General features: G+C 41.3%; 1 protein-coding gene across 1 annotated transcript; it reads left to right on the top strand.

Annotated features, from left to right (window-relative positions):
- The first annotated feature begins 2,890 nt into the window (after positions 1–2,890).
- On the top strand, positions 2,891–4,891 carry LOC141604986 (hydroquinone glucosyltransferase). The gene has a single exon (XM_074423592.1). It carries the CDS (start codon positions 3,117–3,119, stop codon positions 4,530–4,532), a length of 1,416 nt encoding a protein of 471 aa, XP_074279693.1. The 5' UTR covers positions 2,891–3,116; the 3' UTR covers positions 4,533–4,891.
- Positions 4,892–9,056: the final 4,165 nt, after the last annotated feature.

Here is a 9,056-nt window from a genome sequence, read left to right as displayed (position 1 = left end):
TAGGAAATCCTACCTGGAAAGCAACACAATCATCAGACGATCTAGCAGCTGTCTCAAAACCTCTCCTTTACAAATCCTTCTCCTATCACATAATCACATAATCACAATCTAACCTTAACAAATCATAAAAACCCCCAATCCCAAAATTAGGGTTTAAACAAAGTCAACCAAACGCTATAAAATTAGTATGTAGGACTTACCCTTGACGCAAGGAACACTATGATGCAAAGAACAATGAAATCCGACACCTCTAGCTCCGGGATTTGCTAACGATGCGATGACAGACAAACTACGTAACTCCTTTTCTCCTCACTTAGGTTTTAGAACATATAAAAGAAACTAAGAAAAGTGACGGACAACCTTTTATACTTATCTCGCATCATTTAACAAAACCCGACAAAACATCCCCGTAAACCGGCTACTCGATCGAGTACCCAAGGCTACTCGATCGAGTACCCCCTTACTCGATCGAGTACCCTAGTTACTCGATCGAGTACCCAACAGGTCAGAAACTATTTTATTTCGCAAAACTCCCTTACTCGACAGAGTAAGGCCTACTCGATAGAGTACCCCAAGACTCATAAATACGGAGTATTACACCACCACCCAACACCCCGTCCAAACCACCCCTCCTCCACCCAACCACCTTACTGTCCCTTATGATGCACCGCCTATCGCCGATCAGACTTACCCCATATTCTACATGCCCAGATCCGAATTCCTCTCCCTCCACTTACCTCAGGCCAGACTGGTTCCCACCCACCTAAACCGGCCGACGGCAACCACTCCGCCACCCACAGCCCGCCCCTTCGCCACCATCAGCCCCCATCTCTGCCACCGCTATCTACCCTATAAACCTTATTCTTATAACCCCCAATTTTATTAACCCTAATTTAATCTATTAAACTTAATTTGATACAAAACAATTAATGCAAAACTAATGATGTTAGAATTCTTGTTAATATGATAAATAAAATCCTTGATTAAGTATGTAATTTGTTAATATTTGATTAATTTTGAGACGAAAGTGAAGAGAGTATTGTTTCTTTGTTTTTAGAGTAAGGGCCATGAATGGAAAAATTATGGCAAAAAGAAGAAAAAGGATTGTACATCGGATGCACTGCATCATACTTAATGATTTTTTGAGTTTTTGTATATTTTTTCGAGTACTATAGAGTTTATAAATTATATTTTAGTTTTATGATGTCAAAAATCAAATTTTTTGAGCTTATATGTAATTTTTTTGAGTTATAATATAACTTTTTGAGATTAAAATTTAAGTAAATAAACTCAAAAACTTTAAAATAAAACTCAAAAATTTTAAATTAAACCTCAAAAACTTTATCTTAATACTCAAAAACTATACCATCTGATGTACTACATCAGATGTATAATCCACTTACTGGGCAAAAAGTCCATGATTGAGTAAAAATCGTACATAAATGAGCAATGACGATTATAAAAAGCTTTCCTTTCTAATTAGTTTTATTCGCTAATATGATTATATTTATATCGGTTTTATACTATCTTTGTGTATAAACATTTCCATATAACTATATAAGTACTAAACCTTACAAAATTGATCCGACTTGAATAACTTGACCTGTACCCAAACTCAAGACCTGAGTTTGACCTGAATCCAAATCGACCCGACCCAACATAACCGGACCCGAATGTTTATTGTTACAAATTGAGTATTATCCATAAACGATAATAGTTGACCCGCCAAAATTACCTGAACCCAAAATGTCCCGGCCCCCCCGACCCGACCTCACCCAAACTTTTACAAATCCAAAATTGACCCAACCTGAACCCAACCCAGTTAACCCGTTTATCAGATTATGGAGACGTTATATCATCCTTTATAATCTGTTTGATTAATCTGCTTCTGACCATAATCACAATGATAACAAAGGCTCACGTGTTGATGACATCATGACCAACAAATAGGAATGTACATATCCTGTTTTATGTCCGAAGGGCTGCTTTTCGAAGGTCTATCATTGGCCTCTCTAAGACAACACGCACACAATCATTTACTACTACTTGTATATCATTTTCTGCTTACCTGGATTATATCAAAACAATTGACATTTTGAAAATGAACGCCCAATTATTAAATTTAAATACGCTTTTCATTATTGACTTTTTGATGTGAATTATGGTTAGACTAGTTTGCAAAACTATCTTATGATCGTCATCATTGCATCATAAGAGAATTGTTGGAAAACGTACTCCATATTTACACCACGATTTTTTGGGTTGAATGGAATTCAACTGAATTTAATCGAACTGAAGTGAGTTAAACTGAATTGAAATAAGTTGAAAAGAGCTCAATATCACATTGACACGCCATAATAATAATGTCAAATATATCATACAAGGTTATAATCATTTCTGACATATTTCAATATTTATTATACAAATATCTCATCTGATCTTATAACACCCTAAAATATACTCCTAATCTCCCATGATTGTCATTGACATTAATATTAAGGACAGTTAATAACCCATTTTTCACTACTATCATATCCTTTTCATTTATTATTTCAAAATATCATATAAATGTAAAAGTTAAGAATGTGATTTTTTTGGTGTTGATCATATTAAAAGATGAGATAGACTCTATCGGAGACACTGAAAACAATAATGAGTTAATCTCTCTTAATAAGTTTGATTTTTTCATTCACATAAGTCAAAAATCAAACCTTAGACTACTTATTTAGAACATAAAAGCCTTTATCACTCGCACTAACAGACTTTTGTTAAGAATGTGGTGTTATATACTAAGAAAATACATATTTGGTCGTTGTTCAACAAGGGGGGACTTATTAGTACTACAAACCATAGAACATGCACTTCCACAACTATTAATATCTCCATCCCCCACACGTTCACAAAAATAGTTTGACAAATCTCTTCCACACCTTATAAATACCATCCCACAATCTTTTTATCTTTCAAACAACCAATACCATAAAAACAAACTACCACACAAACATCCAACATCCACCCTACCTCATTTCTAATATCTCACACAAATCATTCAATTCTTCAAAACTAAACAAAAGGACACAAATTAAAACCACTTAATTACAATCACAAAAAAAAGTATGGCTCAAAAACAAACTCCTCATATAGTAGTTATCCCAACACCAGGGATGGGCCACCTGATTCCCTTGGTCGAGTTAGCCAAGCGAATTCTGGATGCCCACCCCTTTACGGTTTCTTTTCTAGTTCCTTTTGAAGGGCCTCCAACACAGGCACAAAAATCTGTGTTGGAAGCCCTTCCTAACGACAGGGCGGATTCCTACTTCCTGCCACCTGTTAACCTGGATGACCTACCCTCAGACTCGAAGATTGAGACTAGGATTGCCCTTACCCTAGCCCGTTCCCTACCCGCTATTCGGTCCCACCTCACGGGGCTACAAACCACGTGTAGTAGCAAGCTCACCGCCCTCGTGGTCGACCTTTTTGGTACGGATGCTTTTGACGTGGCGTGGGAATTTGGGATGAAACCTTACATATTTTACCCTACAAATGCTATGTGTCTTTCATTTTTCTTCCATGTTCCTGAACTTGATGCACAAGTTACATCCGAATATAGGGATATGGTTGACCCGGTTAGATTACCCGGGTGCGTTCCGATTCATGGAAAAGACCTTCTTGACCCTGTCCAAGATAAAACAAATGATGCCTATAAATGGGTACTTCACCATACAAAGAGGTATAAGCTAGCCGAGGGTATTTTGGTCAATTCCTTCCCCGAATTGGAGGAAGGAGCATTAAAGGCATTACAAAAACCTAAATCGGGTTTTCCTCCGGTTTATTCGGTCGGACCGCTTATTAAAACCGGAGGAACTAGCCCGGACGATGACAAGTCAGAGTGTTTGACTTGGTTGGATGGGCAGCCACGTGGCTCCGTATTATTCATTTCTTTCGGTAGCGGTGGGACCCTCTCATATGATCAGCTAACTGAACTTGCCCATGGTTTGGAAATGAGTGAACAAAGATTTTTATGGGTAGTTAGGCCTCCAAATAATATAGCCAATGGCACATATTTTAGTACTGAAGGTGAGAGGGACCCACTAGACTTTTTACCAAAGGGGTTCCTAGATAGGATCAAAGGGAGGGGCCTAGTCGTCCCGACTTGGGCCCCTCAAGTTAAGGTTCTCAGTCATGAGTCTACTAGCGGGTTCTTAACCCACTGTGGTTGGAACTCGATTCTGGAGAGTGTGGTCCATGGGGTGTCTTTGATTGCATGGCCGTTGTACGCTGAACAACGTATGAACGCGGTCATGCTATCTGAAGGCCTGAAGGTCGCCCTACGACCTAAGGCTGATGAAAATGGGTTGGTTAGACGCGGTGAGATTGCTATGGTCGTTAAGGATCTAATGGAAGGTAATGAAGGGAAGCAGATTCGAACCCGAATGAGGGACCTCAAAGATGCTGCTTCTAGAGTACTTAGTGTGGATGGATCATCCACTAAAGCACTTTCTGAAGTGGTGCTCAAATGGAGATCTCACTAGTCAATAAAGTCATCAATTGCATAAAGAAAAACATGAAAGGTTAAACATTATTGTGTTGATAACATTGAATTACTATTACTTTCGAGTTGTAGTGACAATATATGGTGACAATATCGACATAACTGTGTCTGATTATAAGATTAAGCCTCAAATCGAGATTTCAAGTCATACAATGATAATATTAGAGGATAATATCGACAGTATTGTGTCTGATTACAAGGATTAAGTATCAAACCGAGATTTGTATCGAAGTGTGCTTGAGTGCTTATTAATGTGCATACTACTTTTTATCACAAACTACATATCATTTGTAAGTTGACATCCTCCACTTTGTGATATATATCGATCCTTTTTGAATTTTTGTGGTAGTTATTGTGTCATAATCTTAGTGAATAAGGAGACATATGAATGTAAAGTTATTTGATTTTATATAATGATGTTTTGAGTGGTTACAATTTACTTTCAAACATGCAATAATGTAAAATATAATATAATATAGTTTTAATTTCATGAAAGTGCCAATAATTTCTGTAGACTAAGTAGGTGGAACTTGGAAGTATGCGTTGAATTGCAAATGATAGGGAGCCAATCAACTACTATACGTGTAGGCCTTATTTTAGAAATATTTTGGGTGTTTATGTATTATTATGTTTAGCTAGTTTTATGGATATGTAACATTACATTTGTTGGTTGAAGATTTGAAGGCTACCAAAGCTTTTGTTGCCACCGTACGATAGCGATATCGTAACGTGTAATTACGTCTCCATTTATAATGTCGATAAGAAGATTAGATATTCACGACGTTTTCCATACTAGTTGATTAATTTTCTTGATCCTAAAATGACTGATTTGATCCACCTTCGTCTTGACCAAAGTTTTTTTTTTTTTTTTTTTGACAAGAGAACCGCAGCCACTACCCTTCACAAGATTTTGCTCTTGGGGAGGCTTGAACCTGGGACTCATGGGAATTTCACCCAAGTTTTAACCACCAGACTCCACCCTTGCAGGCGTCTTGACCAAAGTTAATCATATTATTTTCTATCGTTCATGCTCCAACTTCTAGTCATCTCTAAATGTTAATATAATTTATGTTCGAAGTCACGGGAATGTCTTCAACCAAAGTTAATCATATCGAGGAGGAAGTGGAGCAGGCGTTGGACGTGGAGGTTTGAAGTCACGGGAATGTCTTCATCTCCGAAGAAGTAGTTAGTCTGATAAGAAGCCTATTGATGGCTAGTCCGGAAGGTAGTTAAAAACTAACATGTGTGAAAAATAAAGATGTAGTTGATTGGTTGCTTGACATTGGTGCTTTGTATCCCATGACGGGGAGACGTGAATTGCTCTAGAATGCATTGCAAGGCACATATTGTTCGTCTTTGAATTGGCATAGGAGACTCGGTTACCCTCCAAATAGTATTTTATCTTGTTTTTCCTGATTTGGTTGGAAATAATTTAGTTTAGATAGAGCAAAACAAACACGATCTATTTTTTAAGCTTAATAGTAACGTTTTGTTTGGTTTGATTCAGTGTGATATTTGGGGTCCATTTAGAGCTAATTGCTTATCCAATGCTCAATTATTTTTAACAACAATAGGTGATTGTAGTATTGATAACGGGTAGAGGTCGTCGTACCCAATCAAACAAATTCTCAACTAGTAAGGGTAGTCGAGGTCGAACCACAAAGAGATCAAAAATTGAGTACTAGCTTGTCTCAAATTGTAGGTTAGCTACGCGAATCAAGAATATGATTAATATTAAACTAATTGCTAAACTAAAAATAAATTTGTTCCGAGTGTAATTCCAGAGCAGATACTTGTTACCACTCGTAGCTTGTAGAATGATGTCCTTGCTTGAATCCTCCTCGCGGTCTCCTGAAACGATGAACAAACTGAGGGCTCGGCTTTGGCCGAGCGTACTCACTCCGACGCTCAAGTCAGTAAACTTAGAGAGAAGTTGTTGTAACTTGGCTAAGAGTATATTGTAGAGAGATAAGGAAGATATTACCAGATGAATAGTGATTATTAGGTCAATTTATGGATCCTTTCCTCAATGAAGGTTGAGGAGTATTTATAGACTTTCACCTTTTGTCACGTAGTGGCCAAGTGGCCAAGTGGCTAGCAGGTGGAAAGACCGTTCTGCCCTCGGCCGATGGACCTATGGCAGGCTGGCCGAGGGGTCTTGGATATGAGTACGCGAATATGTGTCCCGGCAAGCTAGTTGTCCGGCCGAGACCAGTGTGACAGCCGATGGATTGCATCGGCTAGATTGTCTAAGTCGTTGACTTTCTTTGTGGATACCCTTGACCTTGCTCAATATGTTGACTTGGTCACGGTGCGAGAATATGCCCCATCAATTTGCCCCCAGCGTAGTCTATGCCGTGGTATGGGCTCCGATGTATGTTGAGCGTATATTCTGCGTAAGTATTTTTGCAAAATTTCTGGTATCGGCTTCTTCTGATGCATCGGCGTGGTTCTTGTTAGGCCGTACCATATCCCCCCTCCACATGGATGCGTAAAGGGTATCCGATGTGGAAAAGAATGTGACGTTGGCCGAGACCATGGCTGAGAGTGCCGGTTGTTTTTGATTGCCCCCGGCCGGTGCTTCCTAGCTTGGTTGATCATGTGGCCGGCGGAGAGCGGTACCTAGTAATTTGTTGAGGGAGATGAACAGCGAAGAGATGTGAATGGGCGTATTGAATACGCTTGGTCACTGTTGCATTGATTGACATTTAATCGTTGCAACGATTGACATTCCGTGGTTGCATGTCCGACACGTGTGCGTTCGTTGATTGGTGACGTTTCATGGGTCAAGCATTTCGATTGGTCCTTCTTCATGGGCTTTTTCCTATAAATAGGGCAGTTATTCCGTGATTTTGGCCACCAATTTCATTTTCTCAAATTTTCTCCAAAATCTTCATCTCTCTAAACGTTCAAGGGCTGCCTTTTCTTTCAATCTTCATAGTCTTTGATCCGGCGAGTGTTTTTCTTCAAGGTAATAAAACAAATTTTCCTTTATTTTGTTAGTAATTGTTGCGAACATGTCTTCTGTTGATGCCGGGACTAGTACTTCTGCGCCGGGGGGTTCCCCGTCGCGTCTTGACGAGGAGGGGATACTAGAAGCCATCCCGCTAAGGTTTGGGGGCCCTAGGTCTCCTTCTCCCGTAGTTGATCTGCCCCTCCTGGAGGAGTTGGAGGATGAGGATGATGCTGATGATGCTAATGATGATGATGAGAGGGCTCCCGTTGATGGTGGGAGGACGACTATCCCGGATCATGGTGAGGCCTGCACGACTGGCCTCGACCGTGTCTGGACAAATAAATTCGCAAGCAGCTTCGGAGAGACTCTTTTCGGAGGTCACTTCTCCCTCGGTGAGGGGTATAAAATTGTTATCCCTGGGGAGGGTCAGGCGGTCTGCTGCCCTCCCCCGGGTCATATCGGCGTGCATATTAGGCACCTGGAGTATGGGCTCCGGTTTCCTTTGAATGAACACGTCATGGCCATCATCAAAGCTATGAACGTTGTCGTGGCCCAACTGCATCCGTTGGCCATGAGGACGATAGTCGGCTTTGTATGGCTCTGTGTCTTTAAGGGGGAGACCCCTACGGTTAACTTATTCCGCCGACTCCATAGTCTTCGGCCGTCAAAATCCGGCAAAGTGGGGTGGTATAGCGTACAGACGGAGCCAGGCTATGTCTCCGTGAACAAACTTACTTCTTGCAAAGACTGGCAAGGGCGATGGGTGTACGTCCAAGTGCCGAAGGACTACCCATTGCCTCGGTCTTTCCAGAGCCCCGTTTACTTACGGTGTGAGACCCGGGAAGAGTATGAGAAACACATCTCCCGGGGTAACAAGGTCAAGATGGACGCTTCGTTTGTCCCTCTTACTGCGGATGAGAAGCGGGCAATGCGGCTGTTTGATGCTGAGGAGGGATGGCTGCCCCCGACTCAGATTATTCTTCAGGATGAGCTGCTATGCCGCGTCGGCCTCATACCGGCCCTCAACTGGGGTGAGTGGGGTCGGTGTGAGGCCCACCTTTGCTTGTTATGTTCCTTTTTCAGAGCTTTGTTTTACTTCTTTTATGTAACTCTTGTTTGATTTCTTGCAGATCGGTTTGGTCAGGATCTGTCTGAGAAGGACTTGGAGAGGTTAGGGCTTGACAAGGACGGGAAGGTCCTTCAGCGGCGTCCTACAGCTGATTTTCGTGATCGTAGACTAGCCCCCAACGAAATCATGGACAAGCAGACGGGGGCGTTGGATCAGGAGACGGCCCAAGCACGGGTTCTCGGAGGCGTGCCAAAGAGATCAAAGAAGGCGGCGTCCAAGTTGGCGGCGGTATCAATGCCAACTCCCTCTTCGACCCCAGTGGTCCAAAAGGATCATGTGGAGGTCATCAATATTACTGAGGGGGAGGTGACCGTTGCTAAAGATCCTTCTCCTCAAAAGAAGAGAAAAGAGCCACCGTCTGATGCCACCGCTGCCGGGGAGAAGCCTGCCTCAACCGGCCCTTCAACTAAGAGGGTCCA

This window comes from Silene latifolia, chromosome 10 (assembly GCF_048544455.1).
Source record: "Silene latifolia isolate original U9 population chromosome 10, ASM4854445v1, whole genome shotgun sequence".
NCBI lineage: Eukaryota > Viridiplantae > Streptophyta > Magnoliopsida > Caryophyllales > Caryophyllaceae > Silene > Silene latifolia.
Note: the sequence above shows the minus strand (reverse complement) of the source record. Positions and strands in the feature narration are given on the sequence as shown.